The sequence below is a fragment of the Marmota monax genome, unplaced genomic scaffold (genome assembly GCF_021218885.2).
Source record: "Marmota monax isolate L192 unplaced genomic scaffold, Marmota_monax_Labrador192_F-V1.1 WCK01_AAM20220418_F8-fsc00108, whole genome shotgun sequence".
Classification (NCBI taxonomy): domain Eukaryota; kingdom Metazoa; phylum Chordata; class Mammalia; order Rodentia; family Sciuridae; genus Marmota; species Marmota monax.
This window is the reverse complement of record NW_026694593.1, coordinates 5,746,878-5,768,491: the sequence shown is the minus strand read 5'-3', so window position 1 is coordinate 5,768,491 and position 21,614 is coordinate 5,746,878. Positions and strand designations below refer to the sequence as shown.

The following is a 21,614-nucleotide window of genomic DNA, read 5'->3' as shown; positions in this document are numbered from 1 at the left end:
GGACTTTGTGAATACAAAGCAGATGCTTTGCCACTGAGTTACATCCCAGACCTCTCCCTCACTTTTTTTTTTTTTCATTGCTGGCAATGCAAAATTGGACTTGCACATGCTAGGTAAGCACTCTGCCACTAACTACATCTCTAGACTTTTTATGTTGTTGTTGGTTAATAGTGGGGATTAAACCCAGGGGTGCTTTACCACTGAGCTATATCCCCAGTTCTTTTTGTTTTTTTTTTTGAGACAGGATCTAAATTTGCTTAAGAATTCGCTAATTTGCTGAGGCTGGCCTCCAAACTTTAATCTCCCTGCCTCAGCCTCCTGAATCACTGGAATTATAGGTGTGTGCCATAACACCCAGCTCTCCCCCAGCCTTTTTTTATTTTTTAGACAGACTCTTGCTAAATTGCCCAGGTTGGCCTTAAATTTGAAATCTTCCCAAGTAGCTGGGATGGCAGTGTACAACACCACACATGGCTCACTGGCAGGTTTTGATCAGGGAGTGATGTGATCTGATATATATTTATTTAACTATTATTATTATTATTGTGGTACCAGGGAATTAAGCCCAGAGCAAGTCTACTGCTGAGCTACATCTCAGCCCTTTTTATTCTTTGAGATAGGGTCTTGATAAATTGCTGATGTTGGCCTGGAAACTGCTGGCTGTCTTTGAACTTGGAGTTCTCCTGCCTCAGCCTCCCAACTCACTAGGATTATAGGCATGTGCCACCACATCCAGCTTGATATGTTTTAAAAAGTACACTGTCTATGCTTAGATAATAAACTATGCTGATGCAAGAAGAAGCCGGTTAGGAGGCAACTACAGCAATTCAAGTGAGAGAGAGGTAGCAATAAACAGTTCATGTTTGAGATTAAGGTTTAAATATAGAAATAAAAAAGAAGTCTTTAGTTAGACATGACAGCACACTCCTATAACCCCAGTGACTTGGGAGACTAGGGCAAGAGGATCTCAAATTCTAGGCCAGCCTCAGCTACTTAATGAGACTCTGTCTCAAAATAAAAAATAAAAATAAAAAGGATGGGGATATAGCTCAGTGATGAAGTGCTCCAGTGTTCAATCCCCAATACAAAAAAAAAAAGGAAGGAAGGAAGGAAGGAGTCCATTTCTGGAAAAACTAGATACAGGGTAATGACACTGACAGAGATGAGGAAGACTGAAATAAATCAATGTGTTCAAGAAATCGTACTCACACAGGGTGTGGTGGCACACACCTGTAATCCCAGAGACTCAGGAGACTGAAGTGGGAGAAGTTTATGTTCAAGGCCAGCCTCAGCAACTCAGGGAGACCCTCAGCAACATAGCAAGACCCTGTCTCAAAAAACAAGATAAGCAGGCCGTCAAGTGTATGGTGGTGGGAGATGGAGCTGTAGGTAAAACTTGCCTATTGATCAGTTATGCAACATTGCATTTCCTGGAGAGTATATATATCCCCACTGTTTTTTGACAACTATTCTGCCAATGTTATGGTAGATGGGAAACCAGTGAATCTGGGCTTATGGGATTCAGCTGGACAAGAAGATTATGACAGATTGCGTCCCCTCTCCTATCCACAAACAGATGTTTTCATCATTTGAAAATGTCTGTGCAAGGGGCTGGGGATGTGGCTCAAGCGGTAGCATGCTCGCCTGGCATGCGTGCGGCCCGGGTTCGATCCTCAGCACCACATACAAACAAAGATGTTGTGTCTGCCGAAAACTAAAATAAATAAATAAATATTTAAAAAAAAAAAAAAAAAAAAAAGAAAATGTCTGTGCAAAGTGGTATCCGGAAGTGCGACACCATTGTCCCAACACTCCTATCATCCTAGTGGGAACTAAACTTGATCTTAGGGATGATAAAGACACAATTGAGGAACTGAAGGAGAAGAAGCTGACTCCCATCACCTATCCACAAGGGTTAGTCATGGCTAAGGAGACTGGTGCTGTAAAATACCTGGAGTGTTCAGCACTCCCACAGCAAGGCCTCAAGACTGTTTGATGAAGCTATCCGAGCAGTTCTCTGCCCACCTCCTGTCAAGAAGAGGAAGAGAAAATGCCTGCTGCTGTAAATGTCCAAGTCCCTCGTTCTTTTTTTTTTTAAATTCTACAAGTATTATGTTTTACATTTCACTAGACATTGTCAGATCTCTTTTTTTTTAAAGATAGAGTGAGGGGGGGAGAGAGAGAGAGAGAATTTTTTTAATATTTGTTTTTTAGTTTTCGGCGGACACAACATCTTTGTTTTGTATGTGGTGCTGAGGATCGAACCCGGGCCGCACGCATGCCAGGCGAGCGCGCTACCGCTTGAGCCACAACCCCAGCCCCAGTCCCTCGTTCTTGATCCTGCCCCTTGGAACCTTTGTATGCTTTGGTCAATAACAGTGGAGCCTTTACACTCAATGCCAAGTTTTTGTTACAGATTAATTTTTCCATAAAACTACTTTGAACCAATCAGTAATTTTAAGGGTTTTAGTGTATGAGTTCAAACTCACATTCTATTAAAATTTAGCCCTAAAGTGAAAACAAAAACAAAAACAAAAAGATAAAAACAACAAAAGAGCTGGAGATGTAGCTCAGTGGTAGAGTGCCCCTGGGTTCAATCTTTTTTTTTTTTTTTTTTTAAATACTTATTTATTTTTTAGTTTTCGGTGGACACAACATCTTTATTTTATTTGTATGTGGTGCTGAGGATCGAACCCAGCGCCTTGCGCATGTCAAGCGAGCGCGCTACCGCTTGAGCCACACCCCCAGCCCAGGTTCAATCTTAATACTACATACATAAGAAAGGATACTTTGGGGCTGGGAATGTGGCTCAAGTGGTATCGCGCTTGCCTGGCATGCGTGCGGCCCGGGTTTGATCCTCAGCACCACATACAAACAAAGATGTTGTGTCCGCCGAAAACTAAAAATAAATATTAAAATTCTCTCTCTCTCAAAATTCTTATTTACTTTTTTTTTTTTTTTTAGTTTTCTTTGTTGTTGTTTTTTTTTCCTATGTGGTGCTGAGGATAGAACCCAGGCCACACGCATGCCAGGTGAGCGCACTACGGCTTGAGCCACATCCCCAGCCCCTCTCTCAAAATTCTTTTTTTTTTTTTTTTATTTTTTTTTGAGAGAGAGAGAGAGGGAATTTCAATATTTATTTTTTAGTTTTTGGCGGACACAACATCTTTGTTTGTATGTGGTGCTGAGGATCGAACCCAGGCCACACACGTCAGGCAAGCGCGCCACCGCCTGAGCCACATCCCCAGCCCCTCTCTCAAAATTCTTAAAAAAAAAAAAAAAAAGAATCAAAGGATACTTTGGGGCTGTTTATGCTCTTGCCTAGCACATGTGAGGTACTGGGTTCAATCCTCAGTAACACATAAAAAATCGCTGCAAATAAGCCAGGTGCAGTGGCACACGTCTGTAATCCCAGTGGTTTGGGAGGCTGAGTCAGGAGGATTGAGGGTTCAAAGCCAACCTCAGCAAAAGCAAGGCACACATGTTCAATCCCAGCACCACACACACAAAAAGTGAGGTGCTTAGCAACTCAGTGAGACCCTGTTTTTAAATAAAATAACAAAATAGGGCTGGGGATGTGGCTCAGTGTTTGAATGCCCTTGAGTTCAATCCCCAGTACCAAAAATATAATAAACTTATTGTGTCCATTCTATAACTAAAACTATTTTTAAAAAAGAAAAGAAAAAGGGTACTTCGCCAAGCCTAAGATATTTGGTTGATTACATAACTTGTGAAAGCAGGCTGAACGCTACCCACTTATAACTCTAAGGGACACTATATTCCCATTGTTCTGGAATTGTACCCTAGGGTTTCACAGACCCAAACCACACAGTGAATCCTGTCCTTGTCAGTTACATAAGCTTTAGCCTTTTGATAAGTACAAAGGGAAGGGTTATGGGGGAGTCAGAAAATAAGGCTCTACCTAGACCTACCACCTTTCTTTCACAAGAGCAATTCTAGGTCAGTTGTCTCTTTAAGGAAAGATGTAGCAAAGGACATTGTTTCCTTCCTGAAGTGAGAGGAAGAGATTATGAATGTAGAGGTCGGAAGTCATTGAAGACAGTTTGACCTATGATTGCATCTGAGCACAGGATCAGACTATAAAACCCAAGAGCAGAGGAATGTAGAATTCAAAGGCCCTTCAAAGCTATACAAAATACTTTTCTGTATGCTTTGTATTTCCTGATTTGTTGGTTTTGAGGCTTTACTCTGTTTATTGTTGAATCCAGAAAGTATCTGCTATATGGTAGTTCAGTAAATGTTACATGAGTGAATGAAGGATCCTCTTCTGTTTTTATTTACTTTTCTTTGTAATCAAAAGATAATATCCTATTATCTTTTTCCTGCAGTGTCTTCTCAGAGGTGGAATCTTGACCTGTCTACCACCAGCACCCTGAGAAGTGGGCCTGATCAAACCCAAGTTTCACACATGCTAGGCAAGCAGTCTATCACTGAGCTACATCCCGAGCCCTTTTGTTTGAGACATGAGACAGGGTCTTCCTAAGTTACCCAGGCTGGCCTTGAACTTGTGTAATGTGTAATGCTTTTATCTCAGCCTCCTGAGTAGCTGGCATTATAGACATATGAGACCATGCTTAGCATTTTTTTTTAAATTTTATTTATTTATATGTGATGCTGAGGATTGAACCCAGGGCCTCGCATATGCTTGGTGTTATACCGCTGAGCCACAACCCCAGCCCCCCCCCTTTTTTTTTGGAGACAGGGTCTTGCTATATTGTCCAGGCTGGTATTGAACGCCTATGCTCAAATGATCCTCCCAATCAGCTTCCTGAGTAGCTGGAACTACAGGTGCCCAGCCTAAAATTTTATTCTTAAATGTGTAAGACTCCAAGACAACACTTCTTTCTAGATGTTAAGTGGCAAAAGTTATTGTGGTAAGGAATCTAGATATTTAAATAGGAATGAAATCAAGGGTCACCATCATCTCAGGCAGAAGGAATAGCTTATTTTTTTAGTTTTGTTAATTTCAGCTGTGGCCAGGGGCACATTCCCTGTGGCCTTAAATTAATTTAGCTCTTTGAATTTCTTCTGCTTCTCTTTTTGTTTTTGCTTGAAAGAAGTATGGCAGAGGAGACAACTTTTAAACCAAAGTTGGGAAACTTAACGTTATTTTATTTCATTGCACAATTATTTTCCTTTTTTTTTTTTTGTACTGGGGATTGAACCCGGGTCATTTTACCACTGAGTCACATCCCCAGCCCTTTTTATATTTTGAGAGAGGGTCTTGCTAAGCAACTTAGGGTCTTACTAAATTGCTGAGGTTGGCCTCTAACTTGCAATCCTGCCTCAGCCTCCTGAGTCACTGAGATTATAGGTGTACACCACGATGCCTGGATATCTTCCATCTTATTATTTTTGGTTCAGGGGATTGAACCCAGGGATGCTTAACCATTGAATCACATCCCCAGGCCTTTCTTATATTTTTATTTAGAGACTATGATCCAAGTTGCTTAGGGCTTCGTTAAATTGCTGAGGCTGACTCTGAATTCACAATCCTCCTGAGCTGCCAGGATTACAGGCACATGCCACCACACCAGGCCTATCTTCCATCTTTATAATCATTGAACCGTGCCCCAAATGCAGAACTTTCCCACTCACCTATACTTTCATCCTTGGTCCCCTCATTTCTCTGATACTTACCCCTTACCCCTCAACATATTTATTCAAATTACAGTTAGGTTTCTCCTAGTACACTGATTTATTGGCTGACCTAAGGGTTCCTCCACCCCCTATACCAAAAAGTGGGAGAATTGAGATACACAGCCTCTTGGTATCATTTTCAGACCACTGTTCCTCCAATATGTTTATTTTTATATTTTGTGGTGGTAGGGATTGAACCCAAAGCCTTGCATGTGCTAGGCAAGTGCTCTACTACTGGGCTAACCCTCAGCCCTTCCAAGGGCCCTTTCTGTTTTGGAGTTAATTTCATCAGGTCAAACTGTTTAGATTCTCTGCTATTTTTGGTTACTTCTTTGCCAGTATTGGCACTTGGCTTCATCTCCTACCCACTCCTGAAAATTCTGGATTCATTTAAACATCTTGATTTATTGATCCAACTCTCTAACCTCCATAATTTTTTTCTAAACAGAGACTTTTATTTTCCTTTTGTAAAAAACTTCAGTTTTTAACAAGACCAGTGCAAAACCAGATATAGGAGCCACCTACCTTCACAGCTGGATATTAAGAATTCTCTTAGTAATTTAAAACTCCTACTTTACTTCAAACACCCATCTCCATTGCCCATATTATTACACTGAAGAATTCCAACTCTAAAATCATTTTTTTTTTTTTGTACTGGGAATTGAACCCAGGGCACTTTACCACTGAGCTACATCCCCAGGCCTTTTAGTTTTTGAAACAAGGTTTTATTTAGTTGTTTAGGTCCTTGATAAGTTGCTGAGGCTGGTCTTGACTTTCTGATCCTCCTGCCCCAGCCTGAGTTGCTGGGATTATAGGTGTGCACTACTGTTCCAGATCAAATCAAAAATTTTTTTGATTTTGGTCTGGGGATTGAGACCAGAGGCACTCAACCACTGAGCCACATATCCGACTTTGTTAAGTTATTGAGGCTGGCTTTGAACTCACAATCCTCCCGCCTCAGCCTCCTGAGCTGCTGGGATTATAGGCATGTGCCACCATGCCCAGCTCAAAATATTAAACTCCAACATCATTCTAACTACAATGTTCAGAGCTTCTAGCTTAATTCTAACCTCTAAATCATCTGCTCTTTGGCCTTATAGATTTTTCTTGAGCATCTTCTCACTCTTTAGCCTAGTTTCTTTCTTTCCTTTTTTTTTAAAGATATTTTTTAGTTGTTGATGGATCTTTATTTTTTAATATTTGTATATGGTGCTGAGAATCGAACCCAGTGCCTCATGCATGCTAGGCAAACGCTTTACCACTGAGCCACAACCCCAGCCCCAAGCCTAGTGTCTTATTTAAGCTAGAGTTAGGTTGTTTCCTTAAACTATCTTTCACCAGGACCTTCTTTCCCTTTTTCTCATCAGTCTACTTTTTGTGTCTACAAATCATGATTAGGAATTATGGGCTGGGGTGTGGCTCAGTGGTAGCGTGCTTGCCTAGCATGTGTGAGGCATTGGGTTCAATTCTCAGGACCACGTACAAATAAATAAAATAAATGTCCATCAACAACTAAAAAAAATTTTTTTAAAATTATCAGGAATTACACAATGTCTTCTTCTCTGGCTTTGAACCCAGGCAGCTGAGTACTGCTGTAGAAAACAGCACTAATAGCTGGGCACAGTGGCCCATGCTTGTAATTCTAGCCTGAGGCAGGAGGGTGGCAGGTTCAAAGCCAGCCTTAGCAATTTAGCAAGGCCCTAGGCAACTTAGAAAGAACTTTCCCACATCCTCCTACTTGAGACTAATTGCTTACTGAGTTGGCTTCCCAACCAGTCTAACACTAATATGGAGGTTGGCACACAGTATGCTCAACAAATGCTTGCTGGACTATTGTGTAATTGAACCACATCTACTGTGCTCTTATTGCATGTTCTCCTTTTTTTTTTCTTTAGTTGTTGATGGACCTTTATTTTATTTGCTTATTTAGATATAAAAAGGGCTTGGGGTAAAGCTCAGTGGTAAAGTGCCCTGGGTTCAATTCCTAGTACCAAAATAAATACTAAATAAATAAATGAAGGCAGTATCAGCATAAATATATCTTTTTAATATACTTTTGTGTGTGTGTGTGATGCTGAGGATCAGATCCAGGGCCTCAAGCATGTGAGGCAAGCACTCTACCAACTGAGCTGTATCCCCAGCCCTTAATATTGTGTTTGTCAGCTCTTTGGTTTGTTTGTGGTACTGGGGAATGAACCCAGGTCTTTGCACATGTTAGGAAAGCTCTACCCTTGAGCTACATTGCTAGCTCTCTTCCTTTTCCTTCTTGTGGTGTGGGGGCTTGATCTCAGAGCCTTTGCTTGCTAAGCCAGCTCTGTACCAATGAGCTACATCTCCAAGCTCTCGCTCCTTTTTTTTTTAAGACATAAATTTATTTAGGAAAGCAGATACATAATCAAGGGAGAGTGTAGGCTATCTAAAGGGAGATTCATCTTTTGGGGTAAATACACAATCACAGCATTCGAGGGAAAATACTGGCCATCTTGAGAATGATAAGCTTTTGGGGCAAAGTAAAAAATACATATTCAAGAGAGAATGCTGGCCATCTCCAGAGGGAGAGCAGCTTGGCTATTATTATTAAGCTCCCTGCCCAATTCCCAACCAAAAACTCAACATCCTACTTTACAAAGAAAATTAATTTTCAGACAAGGACTCCCTTTGATTACTTACCCCCAATCACAAACATCTGGGAATTTATCCATGTTCCTTTTTCACCTTCAATCTCAAGCAGGATGAAGTATACATCCTCCTACTTGAGACTAATTGCTTACTGAGTTGGCTTCCCAACCAGTCTAACACTAATATGGAGGTTGGCACACAGTATGCTCAACAAATGCTTGCTGAACTGGACTATTGTGTAATTGAACCACATCTACTGTGCTCTTATTGCATGTTCTCCTTTTTTTTTTCTTTAGTTGTTGATGGACCTTTATTTTATTTGCTTATTTAGATGTGGTGCTGGGAATCGAACTTGTGCCTCACACATACGAGGCAAGCACTCTACCCCAGAGCTACAACTCCAGTCCCTGCATGTTCTCCTTTATCTTTAAGAACCCTGCTTTTTGTTTATTACCATTCTGTTTGAATTTCAACTTTTATTTATTCTTTTTGCTCAGCCAACAAATATTCCTAACTTATTTTCATTCTAAAACAAAAAATACCTTCCCACATCACTCATTTCTACAAGCCAGATTCCATCTCAACCAGTCTATTAAAATTGGTCTCAAAAAGGTTAAATCAAATGGATAATCTCTGCCAGGCATGGTGGCACATGCCTATAATCCCAGTGACTTGGGAGGCAGAGGCAAGAGGATCGATCAGGAGTTCAAAGCCAGACTCAGTAATTTAGCTAGACTTTGTCTCAAAAAATTAACAAGGGCTTGGGATGTGGCTCAGTTGTTAAGTAAGTACACTTGGGGTACAATCCCTGGTACCAAAAAAAAAAAAAAAAAAAGAAAAGGAAAGAAAAAAGAACCTGTATGACTTGGGCTTGGGAAAAATAATTTTGCCTCTGTTTTTTCTTCTCTTTTCTCCTTTTTTATTTTTATTTTTTATTTTTTTGTAGTTGTTGATAGACAGAATGCCTTTATTTTATTTGTTTATTTTTATGTGGTGCTGAGGATTGAACCTGGTGCCTCATGCCAGCTAGGCAAGTGCTCTGCCGCTAAGTTACAGCCCCAGCCCTTCTCCTTTATTTTTTTCCTAATTTTTTTTTTAGTTGTAGATGGACACAACAGCTTTGTTAATTTAATTTTTTTTTCTCTCTCTGTGGTGCTGGGGATCAAACCCAGTGCCCCATGCATATGAGGCAAGTACTCTACCATTAAGCCACAACCCCAGCCTCCTCTTTTCTCCTTTTAAAGGGAATTTTTTGTCTTAGCTTTCTCTTTTGTATAATGAAAATAGTAAGAATGCTTACATTAAAAATTATTATTAATTACACAACCCTATTCCTCTACATAGTTGCACCTCCACTGCTGCAAGTTTAACACTGTAATAAGAGATTGTTTGTTCACTTGTGTGTTTCCCACTAGAGTATAATCTTCTTGAAGGAAGCATCTACAAAGCCAGCCTCCGCAACTGCAAGAAGCTAAGCAACTCAGTGAGACTCTGTCTCTAAATAAGATACAAAATATGGCTGGGGATTTGGCTCAGTGGTTGAGTGTCCCTGAGTTCAATCTCCCCAGTACCATAAAAAAAAAAAAAAAAAAAAAAGCTAATCTATATCACTCACCTTGCATTTTAGTGCCTCACATATTGTGGGCACTTACTAAATGATTACTGTATTATTTAAATACTACCTACCTTTCAAGGCCCAGTTCAATTTCTGTTTCCTTCACTAATATTTACCTAGAAGTCCAGATGGATTTTTCCCTTCTCAGAATTCTACTGCCTGATTAATCATACACTATCTTGCATTACAAGTTGTAATTCCAGTGAAGCTATACATGTTCTTGTAGGGTAGACAGCATCTCTTACTTTGTTTATCTACTCAACAACAGCTAACATTTTCAATCCAAAAGTGAGTAGTCAACAATTATTTGTAAATTAAAATATTCACAAGCATAGGAAGTTTTACATTATCTTTACTAATAAGTCATCCATCTCTAATAACATCCAGCTGACAACTCATTTCCTGACTCTCCTTCCCTTAGTTTCGGAACTATGCCAATATCGTCCTTTTATCTCTAGGGTAGAACAGATCCCAATACATGTACAGAGAAGAGCTATTTTTCTTTTGTCTGCCTTTTCTATGCCCAGGCTACACTAGCTTCATATGCTGCTGGACAATCATGGTGACTCCATTCCTGCCGCCATAAAGATGGCTCAGCCAAGAGCTTGTCAGCATGATCACCACCCAACCATGCTGGAGCAGAAGAGTCTTTGGCTTAACTCTGTGATAGATTTTGGAAAATGCCTAGCTAACATATCAAGTAGGAATAATTATCTGAAGCACTGCAGAATTCATTTTCCCTGGCTGCCTAGCTCTTCAGAGTATGAGAGAATATGGGAGTAAAGGAAAATAAATGTCAAGTTTCAAACAGAAATATAGGTAGCCACAAACATTTCTTGGTACTCAAGATTACCAAAGCTACAGCTTAAAATTAAGGACAAGGAAACCCAAATAATATAAAAACCTAGATACTAACTCAGGCTCTTCAGCTAACTTGCCTTGCCACTTTTTTTGTTTTTGGTGGTGCTGGGGGTTGAACCCAGAGCCTTGTGCATGTGAGGCAAGCACTCTATCAACTGAGCATCCTCAGCCCTACAAGTAACTTATTAAATTTTTTTTTTTTTTAGTTACTGATGGACTTTTAATTTACATGAAGTGCTAAGAATCAAACGCAGTGCCTCACATATACTAGCAAGTGCTCTACCACCAAGCCACAACCCCAGCCCAAGTAACTTATTATTTTAAATGGACAGAATGACTTTATGTTTTTAATTTATTTTTATGTGGTGCTGAGGATTGAACCCAGTGCTCACACATGCTAGGCAAGCGCTCTACCACTGAGCCACAACCACAGTCCCACCAAGTAACTTATTTTTATACCTCAACTTCCTCACCTGTATTAAAATGAAATTTCACTATCTAAATGATCCCACATTCAGCTTCTCTGACCTCATCCCCCAGCCTATCCACTTGGCAAACTTACACCAGGGATTATGTACTCAGAAAGAAGTCATGGGATTGAGAACATTCACCAATCCACCATGATAAGCAATAAATTAATTTGCATCCCTAGAATATATAGCTTTTTAAGACTTGTTTATAACTGTTAAAACAACTTTTTCACATATCATTTTCTTTCATTTTAGACAATAAACTTCACAATGAGAGAGAGAGTGCTTTTAATGTATCTTCATGCCACTGGGAACAAGGAAGGGCACATACCTGTAATCCCAGCAACTCAGAAAACTGAGGCAGGAGGACACCAAGTTCAAGAAGAGCCCTACACAACTTAGCGAAACCCTGTCTCAAAAGTAAAAAGGGCTGGAGATATAGCTAAGAGGTAAAGGGGCCCTTGGTTCAATCCCCAGTACCAAAAAATAAAAGATTAATATACCTGCATACCACCTTGCTCACTTAAAGACTAGCCTGCTGCTCCTAAAGGCAGATGCGACCAGGCATCCTACAATCCTAGCTACTCAGGAGGCTGAGGTAGCAGGATTGAAAGTTAAAGTCCAGCCTTGGCAATTTGGTGAGACAAGATCCCATCTCAAAAAAATTAAGGGCTGGGAATACAACTTAGTAGTAGAATGCTTGACTTTCATGCAGCCTTGGGATCAATCCCCAATACCACAAAAAATTAATTAAATAAATAATTGACAGACATATGGTCAGGATATACCACAATCCCCTGGCTAAATCAGGAGAGAGCAAGCCAGAAACATCCCAAGTAGTTGAAAATTTATTTGGAAAGCTTCTGATTAAGGGGAAAAAAAAAAAATAGGGCAGGGGTTGGGGGGCAGGTAGGAACAGCCAGATGCTGAAAGCAAGATTCCTTTGTCAGTTTCCAAGATGCTCCCCATCCCTTAACACAATGGGGATTTCTCTGGAATATCTGTCTCCCAGACCTTGTTTATCTCACACAGCATAAACGGTACAAAAGCTAATCACATTTGGCCAAAAAAACATGATCAGCTCCTAATCAAAGGAGGGCTAAATGGGCCAGTGGTTTCTATCTACTTGTATCTACGGGATGCATGGTGGAAGGGAGGGGCAGCTGAGTTGTTTCTCCCTTGCTAATGTTTCTTTAGTACCTTTCATTCACAAGCAGCTTTTAACTCCTTTCAGTGGCAGGATTCCAGAAATGCAGGTTGGCACGTCATGATGAAAGAAGTCACTCTGCCTTCTGCTGACCACAAGCAGAAAGACTTAATTTCTTTTGGTTTATTACTAATAGTACACATTTCTTCTTCACAGGCATGGGAACTGGCAAAGGAAAAGATAGTTGAAAGGGAAAAGGAAGAATAGGCTTCCTTTTTTGCTGAGTCTAGACAAAGCTTTATGTCAACAAGCCATTTGGATCAAATACCTTACATCCCTCACTTTGTGAGCCATGACCTGAGTTTGATGCATCTTAAGAAATGTATAGGGGTTAAGAAAAGTCTGTATGCCAAAGGAATGCTCCCTTTTCCTACATGATGGAAACAGGCAGCCCAGCCATATCCCATATTAAAGGTCTCTGTGTTCCTTAGAAACTCAGGGACACCACCAGCTTTTCCCCTGAACAGTGTTTTCACACTGGTTTTCTTGCCCTTCCCAAACCCCAATAAACACACCAACTGCTTCAGAGTATTTCTGGGTTAGGTTTTTTCATGGGTCTTTTTTTGTTGTTTTTTATTTCAAATACTGAAAAAGTCCCCTGGGCTCAGTGGGGCTCCCCACACTCATGGCTCCTTTCCCCAACATTCACTACCCTTCTCTCCATAGCAAATCTATTTCAAGGAAAGCACTTTTTTTTTTTTAAATGAACAATTAACATTGAGTCTTGCTCTGCAGAACCAGAGGGCCTATCTGCTCTGTGTACATCAACAGCCTCTTTATCCACACTAGGCATTTGTCTACAGAGCTGAATTAGAACCCCTTATCATTAGTCTACTCCACTTCCTCCCCCTCACATCTCCCCACATTAGCCACTGGGTTAAGAGGGAGGATTGTCAGGAATGTTTTTATCAACTCTAAATCCCAAATCTCCCACCCACCCTCTCAACCCCACCCATGAGATTTCATTGAGATTTCTCAACAGTTATTTGGAAAAAAAGGTAAAACAAAAAAGGTTCAAGGTCTTGGTGCTCAGCCCAAGGGGCTCCATGTGCTGGGACACCAATGGGCAGGGGCTTCTGCCTCTCCAGCCCACGCCCAAGCCACCTCCTGACCCCTGGCTGCAAAAGCAGGGAGGGGCAGGAGCCAGCACAGGACCCAGGAGGGCAGCGTCTCAGGATCTGGCGGAGCCCCAGGCAGCATCATTCAACTTGGCCACTGTGGACGAACACAGAAGGAAAAAAACAAAACAAAACACTGTCAAGTAATAGGGGAAAAACCTTGAATTCCATCCCAGTCTCTATCTATCCCATGATTCTTCCACACTTAATCATTAGGCTACCTGGTATATGCCTCAATCTTATCCTTAAGGGAACTGCAAAAATTAAAAAATAATTCCTATCCACAAATAGAATGTTTCCTGACGTTTTGGAGGAACCCATGGAAAACACAGAAAAACAATTCTTTGGACAAGAGCAAAATAACTGGTTTCCAGGGGAGTAACTGCCAGGCTCAGAGCAGGTTTGGTTTCAGAGGCATGGCCACAGTCACTCAGCTGCAGTGAAGCCTGAGGCAGCACAGTGAAGAGGTGGTGACTGTGTGGAGGCCAGGGTCAGACCAGGCACATGTTGTTTTGAGTGTATTTAATAATCTAGGTTTGACCAAAGCAATTTGTATTTGGGTCGTGAGATGACCCATTCTTGCTAAGGAAGCTGTGTACTTCATACTATGTAAACAGGTGGCACATATAGAAATGTAGCTTTTTAGTTTCTTAACCTTGAAGATGATCTGGTAGTGAGAGTGTAAGACTAAAAGTTTGTTTGATTTCCCTATTCCTTCTATTCTTTCCTTAAATCCAGACTCACTGTGAACATCAGTCTTGAAGACTCAAACTGACCAATAGAGAAAGCAGCTCAGACAGAAAAGAAAAAAGTACAGAATTCGAGAAGATCGGAGATGAAGAAAACGTACAAAATTATATATATATTTATATATATAATAACATGACATATCTATGTACAACATGGCTGGGACAGTTGAGGAAACTATACAATGATGTTTGGCATTTTCCCCTTCCCACATGGACTTTAGATTTAAAGAATGACAGCATGAGGAAATGAAGCAAGAAACACAAAAAAATTATATACAATTACAAGTGACAGTCAAGGAGTTTGGGATCCAGGGAATTCAGGGATCCTGCTCTCTCCATTCCTTCCTCACCAGCCTCTTTTCCTATCCAATCTGAATAACAGCCAGAAAACAGCCAGTCAGGAGAGAGTAGTATACACCCAGCTCATCCCCCCTGTACACCAGCAAGTTCACAGTTATTCTCAACAGGCCAAATGTCTGACATATTCGAACTTGTGAGGTGAAGGGGCAAGAAAGGATTACAGAATCCTGCTTTCTTGAACAGTTGGTTCTCAGCCTGACCCTCTTTGTCATAACTAGCAGGTTGCATTCAGTAAGATTCAGGCCAAGCTGTTAATAACCAGATTGAACATGCTGTCACCATGCACCTTACACCTGTTCCTGAATCAGTACTGCTACCTCTCCTTATCACACAAAAGCTGGGTTACTGAGCTCTAGAAAGGCAGATTTTCCCAGCTTCCTGGGTGAACGAACTCCTAAGAAGCTGCTGCCCCAATCCTGCAGTAGAACTGAGTTCTGGGGGAGGGGCTAGCTCAGTTTATCCCTTCTTTCTCTCTCCCTAATAATGCACCTGGCAACTAATTACATCTAAAAACATGGGTTTTCAAATGGGCTTGACTGAGCATGTTTCTTCAGGCCCTCCAACTCTGCCAGAGCAGCTTTTTAGCAGCTAAGACCCAGAGTAGGCAGGGAAAGTGGGTGGAATAGAGGTAAAAATCTTCGCTCGCTAGCGTCTTATGTTTTTTTCTTGACCCTCAAAACCATGATACCTGTAAGTTTCTGTTGCCTGAATAAAGCCCTCAAATCTCAAACTTCCTTTTCATGTAGCCCTGAATAGTTAATTCCCCTCTGTAGTATTTTCCTAGTAATACAAAGCAGAGGTTCACCCATGGGCCTTTCTCACTTTTGGTTTTATGATGAACTAGCACAAAGTTTTTCTGCTGGCAGATACAGAATTTTAGGATCAAATCAGTCTTATACATATTTAACTATTTTACAGATGAGGAAACAGAAATGCTGAGAGGCTGAATGACGTTACCAAGTTATACAACAGTCTGCCAACACTGAGTCGAACTAGAATCCAAACATCTCTGACTCCTGAATCAGTGCTCTTAGATCCACTATTCAACAAAACTTTCAAAAGTAACATGCTGGAAGAGAGAGAGTAGGTGCCCATTTTCCATCAGAAATGTTCATCAAAGTTTACATCATTTGCAAGCCAGGACAAACTGTAAGAGATACTAAATAAAGGAGGTTAAGTGGGCACTATAGTCTTAGGCAAGCAAATCGGTTTTCCTTTTTGCGTGTTCTCTAAACCTCCCATAATGAAAACATGAAGCAATAGCAGCCTAACGGGACAAAACACTTAGAAGCACAGAAAACATGTCTCAATCTACCTTTCCCAACTATGTCAGGTTAGTCTTAGGATGTTAAACCTGCCACATTATTCCCAATCTGGAGACATTCTCTTTTAAAAAGGAGAAATCATCTCTTTCCAGTTTCTCACAAAAGACAAAGTATGCAGCATTATCCAATCCTAGTCTTTCCTATTTCTGGGCACCTACCTGGGCTACAGTGAGGGTATGGAAGTCTCAGCCACTAAGAAACAAACTCAGAGCCCCTCTTCAACCTACATTACCTTCTCAGTATCCCCCAGCAGAATCTCAAGTCCTTCCTAGCTAGCACGCTGAGAAGATGTGACTATGTGCCCATTCCATCCCTGCCTACAATATATGAGTCCAGAGGGTGAGGAAGGGGAGGAAAGGGGTCCCAGGTTACCCCGCAAGCTTGCTGGTGACGAGTGAGGACTTTCTCTGGGGAAGATCCTGTGGGGTGGGGATGTGGTCACCAGTCACCAGGTTCTTGTCTGGTCCTGCACTCGGCAGCTGCTTATTCTTCATCTTGGCTTTGGCCATGTTGTAGTCTCCTGAGTCAAAGTACTTTTGCTAAGAAACAAGAGGAAGGTTTAGGTGAGTAAGGAGTTCTGGCATTTCTCAAAAGCAAGAAGCTTCACATCTTCCATCCATTATAAACCCCCATCCACACTCAGATCTCTTAAATTTCTCATGTATACACAGTTTAATATTAATAACATGTACAGGGCTGGGGTTGTGGTAGAGCACTTGCCTAGCACATGTGAGGCCCTGAATTTGATCCTCAGCACCTCATAAAAAATAAATAAAGGTATTGTATCCAACTACAACTAAAAAAAAAACAAAAAACAACAACATGTGCCTATGTCTTCTCCCCAGTATGTTCTTTTTCAGGTATATAAGCAGGTTCCCAGCAAGAATATGCATTTTTAGAGCTGAGGGACAGTCCTACATCCTTTGAACCTTACTTAGTACAGGATGGTTTAACCCAAATAACTTTCTTCATTCATAAAGGCTGACTGAGGACTTTACTAGGTGCAAAGCAATAATGTGGTGCTAAAAAGAAATGAATAAGATGAATAAAGGGGTCAATCTGGGTTGGTCTCAGTAATTAGCAGTAGATCAACCTCAAGACAAAAATTATTCTCGTAAACCAGGATTAGAAACTGGGCTTGCTGGTGAGGATAATGTGTTTTATCTCTGATTTCCACCACTCCCCACTCCCACACATGTTCCATGGCTGCGACAGCCTGCCTACGCCTGTCTTGCCTACACTGAGGTAAACCGCAAATCAGCATCACATTATCATCTGTGACTAAGACTCAATAATTGGGATTCTCCACAGGGATGTGTTTCGCTTTCCATGTCATCCAGAGAAGCACACTCTCGTATAATGTCTTATAATTCCTCAGCAGCTTAAGGAACCTCTATGGGCTAAGAAATCTGGTTAGGAGCTAGATGGTTATGAAGGTAGATTTTCCCTTTGTGAGAAAGACCACTTGGAACAGGAAAAATAAGTTTCTTGAGGGATTATAGTTGATGGCTGGTGCTAACTTTAAGGGTCTATGAACAAACTGACTAATCATTTCAAGTTGATTTCTATATGACAGATGGCTTGATCTTTCTCTGAAATAATATACCCCCAAATTTATTTCTGAACCCTAAAAAACACAGCCCTAAAACCTCTACCATTTAAACATGCAAATGCCTTGGGCTAGTCTGCATTATCAGTCTCTATGAGCATCCTTCCCTCATTCCCTTGTTCTTCCACATACCCAAATGTCACTACTTTAAGCCTTAACTGAGGGAGACCAGAAGGGTACTGATACTATATCAGGGATGTACAATATATATATTTTTTCCTCTTTTGAAGTTTCTTTTCTTTCTGGTACTGGGGGTTTTATCCATGTGTGCTTTACCAATGAGTCACGTTCCCAGCCCTCTTTATTTTTTATTTTGAGACAGGGACTCGCTAAGTTGCTGAGGCTGGCCTCGAGCTTGCAATCCTTCTGCCTCAGCCTCCTGAGTCACTGGGATTATAGGTGTGTGTCACTGCAGCAGCTCTCTTTTGAAGTTTCTAATTCCTATATTCTCAATTGCCCCCCAACCAATAGAACCTCTGTAGACATCATCCGTAGAACTCCTTTTTGGTCCAAAGAAAGAGGGTAAGAGATTGTGCTCCGTACCCCTTTTTGAAGTCTCTTCATGAGGAAGTCAGAGCCTCCAGGTTTTTGTCCTAGACTTGGATATTTGGCCTTTAGCTTTGCCTCCTCAGCTCTCTCAGGGAGAATACCTTCTTTCTCTTGCGTGTCCTAAAGAAAACAAATGAGTGAAGTAAAATTATAGATCAAGAAACAACTGCTTCCAATATCTGATAACCATTTACCATCAACTTTTCCTGGAGATCCACCCAGGTATAAACAAGCTATCTGTACTCTGCTCTTAAAGCTAGACTTTTGTTCAAACCACTAAAGCTTAAGATGACTGTATTGTGAGAAGACAAGCTACTTCTCACACTACATCCAAGAAACCAACCCAGTGACCTGTGAGTACTGGGTTAAAGGTAATGTATAAATACAATACTTGAATAAGAGTGAGCCATAGCTCACTCAGCACAGAAAGGAAAGACAAAGAGAAAAAAGCTGGAGGGAGCATTTGGTGATACAAGATAAGTAGGAGGGTTCCGTAGGCTGTCCTGCAGACCCAATGGGAAATCAAAGGAGATAAGTCTTGTGAGATGTTCTCTCCTTATTTAGAGTCAAAGAAACCCATCTGGTAAATCTCCCTATGGAGGAGGCTTAGCTATGTGGCTTTCTCCAAAGATTTCCCCTGAGTAATGGCACAGCATTGCTTCAACATTTCTTCAAATATTGTGGTAGGAAGGTCATAGTTACAGATGAAAACAGTTTTTAACCTCAGGAAAATTAAGAAACAGTGGGTTCACTAGTACTTATTTGTCAGTTTTCATTAAAAAAAAAAAAAGAAAAGAAAACAATGACTATCTTAGTGAGGCAAGTGATGACGTTGGGGAATGCAGAGAGACCAAAAGCCTTTCAGGGGCTCTCACTGTTGTCATCTTCTTGCTTTTGTGTGCCCTGCTCCTCTTTACTGACTTTTTTTAAAAAGAACCTGGAGTCAATGTGTGGCTCTTTTTAGAGGATTTTCCCTTAGCTATAACACCAAGTGTAATTCATGAATCTTTGAGCCCAACACTAAATATCATAAGTGAAAATACAAACCCCAGCGCTCGTGTTTTCATCACACAATCATCAAGGTGGCCCAGTCCCATTGCCTTGGAAATCTGGAGGAACAGTCTTTTCTTGTCAAGACTCTGTTAGCGTTTTTTCTAGGTTTAACCTAGTCCTATTCCTTGGATTAAACCCAGGGCCGCTTAACCATCCACATCTTCAGTCCTTTTTATTTTTCATTTTGGGGCAGGGTCTTGCTAAACTGATTAGGGCCTCGCCAAGGTGCTGAGACCGGCGTGGATCCTCCCGAGTCGCTGGAATGACAGGCGTGCGCCACGGCGCCCGTTAGTCCTCTCCAATCTTGGTGGTCCTCACTGAAGGAGAACGACAGAGCATCCCCGACCGCCAACACAGGTCTCTAAGAAAGTTGCCAACTTGAACTCGACACGGCAGGGATTACTTCCCTCCCCCCGCGCGAGTTCTTTTTCAACTTCTTTGCCTCCACCTGCATGTTTTCGCGGATTGAGGACGCGGGCCTCAGGCTAGCAATTGGGTCATCCGCCTCCATAACGGAAGGAGACACCACAATCCAGGACCACCAGCCCCTTTCCAAACACCCGCCCCACGCTCAAGCTCGGCCAATTACAGCAGAGTTTCCACGGTTTGGGCCCAGGAAGTACTGGCCAATCAGTAAGGGTATGGCCCTGACTGACAAGGGACCTAACTAACCAAAGCCAAAACACCAGCCGGTACTGAAACTCACCCTTAGTGACGCAAGATGTGACCAACCCCTGCAGAGCCTGAGCCCATGACGACCAATCCGCACTGGCAAAAGACTGTCTCCCGCCCCATCACGGTCGCCCCCGGCTCGCCCACCCGCACCCCCTCCTTTTCACCTGCTTCTCCTCGCCGGTCTCCTCCGCAGGGTTCTCTTCTTCTAGTTTCTGGGACATGACGGGACCGGGACTGTGGAGTGTAGGGGACCCGGGTAGTTAACCGGAGAAGGGAAGGGGGAGGGGAAACGGGGACAACCTGCGCTGCTGCTTCGGCTCCTGTCACTATGGTTGCTCAGTCAAAATGGCGGCTCTTGCCCGTGACGTTGCCACCGCCCCTTCCTATGAGAGCCAATCAGAAGGGGATAGATGGGGCAGTGACGTAACGATTTACCAATCGTTGCTGGCTAAAGGCGGGTTCTATAGCGGCGACGGGCAAGCCGGAACACCAACCTGGAAAGAGAGTGAGCCACAAGACCCAATTGGAAGCCTGCCGGGCACCTGAGGGAGGGCTGCTTCTTGGGCGGGCTCAGACTTCCTTCAGCTCCAATCACCCACTGCTCAGTAGGCTGCAGACCCTCAGACCGTATTCTTAATTGGAGAGAATTAAGCTCTACACAAGGTTAACAGGAAATTATCGATTTCCCGAAATGAAATTTCGAGATCAAAGTGAGTCGACTTTAAAGTGATACTCAACAGTTTTCGATGTGTCACTAACTGTGTGGAACGGAGAGCCTGAATCCCAACCAGAGTCGTTTTTCAGAACACTATTTGGGTAGGCTTCATAATCGGTCAGGACCACCTCATGGGATTAAACTCCTGGAAACTGGGAGCACAGTTCTAGGTACACTAAACATTTAGCGCCGGACAAGGTGGCTGGTGCCTAAAATTCCTACTCCACTGGCGAATACGAGGATTGCAATTCGGGGGCCCACTTGGGTAATTTGAGGAGACCCTGTCTCAAAATAAAAAATGAGAAAGGGCTTGGACATGTCTCATTGGCAGAGCTCTTGCCTCGCAGATGGAAGGCCCAGCACCAAAAAAACAAAACAAGTATATATTAAATATGCTTTTATACTGGGGCTGGGATCGTGGCTCAGCGGTGGAGCGCTCACCTCGCACAGGCGGGACCCAGGTTGGATCCTCAGCACCCCATAAAAATAAAGGCATTGTGTTGTGTCCATATACACCTAAAAAATATTTAAAGATAAATGAATAATACACTTTTATATATATTAAATATACTTTTGTGTATGTAATACTATAACATCTGTGGACGGTACTGTATTGGTTTTGCAGGGGATGCATATAACAATAGGCAGTCTGTGCCTTCTAGCAAGATTACACTTTAGTGGAGGTGTGGCAAGGAAGGGCTTTGTAACCCAGATCCCTGGGATTAATAAATACACATATCTTCCTGGAGTGTTAGTTGAATAGTGTGCCATATTTATATTAAAAACAAAAATTGGGGGCTGGGGTTGTAGTTCAGTGATAGGGCACTCGCCTAGCGTGTGCGAGGCCCTGGGTTCAATCCTCAGCACGATATAAAAATAAGTAGAATAAAAGAAAGGTTTTGTGTCCAACTACAACTGAAAAATAAAATATATTAAAAATTTTGTGGGGTGGGCTGGGGATGTGGCTCAAGCGGTAGCGCGCTCGCCTGGCATGCATGCGGCCCAGGTTCAATCCTCAGCACCACATA

The 21,614-nt window shown here is 41.9% G+C and overlaps 1 protein-coding gene across 9 annotated transcripts in view; it reads right to left on the bottom strand.

Moving 5' to 3' along the window:
* The window catches only part of Ensa (endosulfine alpha), a 38,188-nt gene extending 17,953 nt beyond the window's left edge, over positions 1-20,235 (bottom strand). For 2 of the 9 annotated variants that reach the window (XR_009224674.1, XM_046421628.2), the window contains exons 1-4: positions 20,036-20,235; positions 18,138-18,263; positions 16,358-16,524; positions 12,427-12,518 (exon numbers count right to left, since the gene is read on the bottom strand). Coding sequence is in view for 4 of the 9 variants with exons in the window: in XM_046421628.2 (XP_046277584.1) it covers positions 12,434-12,518; positions 16,358-16,524; positions 18,138-18,263; positions 20,036-20,092 (435 nt within the window). In the remaining 5 variants the exon portion in view is untranslated. Of the gene's footprint in view, positions 1-1,209; positions 1,328-1,951; positions 2,029-2,599; positions 12,519-12,964; positions 13,649-16,357; positions 16,525-18,137; positions 18,264-20,035 lie in introns of those variants that run through there. The other 7 variants (XR_009224675.1, XR_009224671.1, XR_009224673.1 and 4 more) reach the window with 7 other exon arrangements.
* Positions 20,236-21,614: the final 1,379 nt, after the last annotated feature.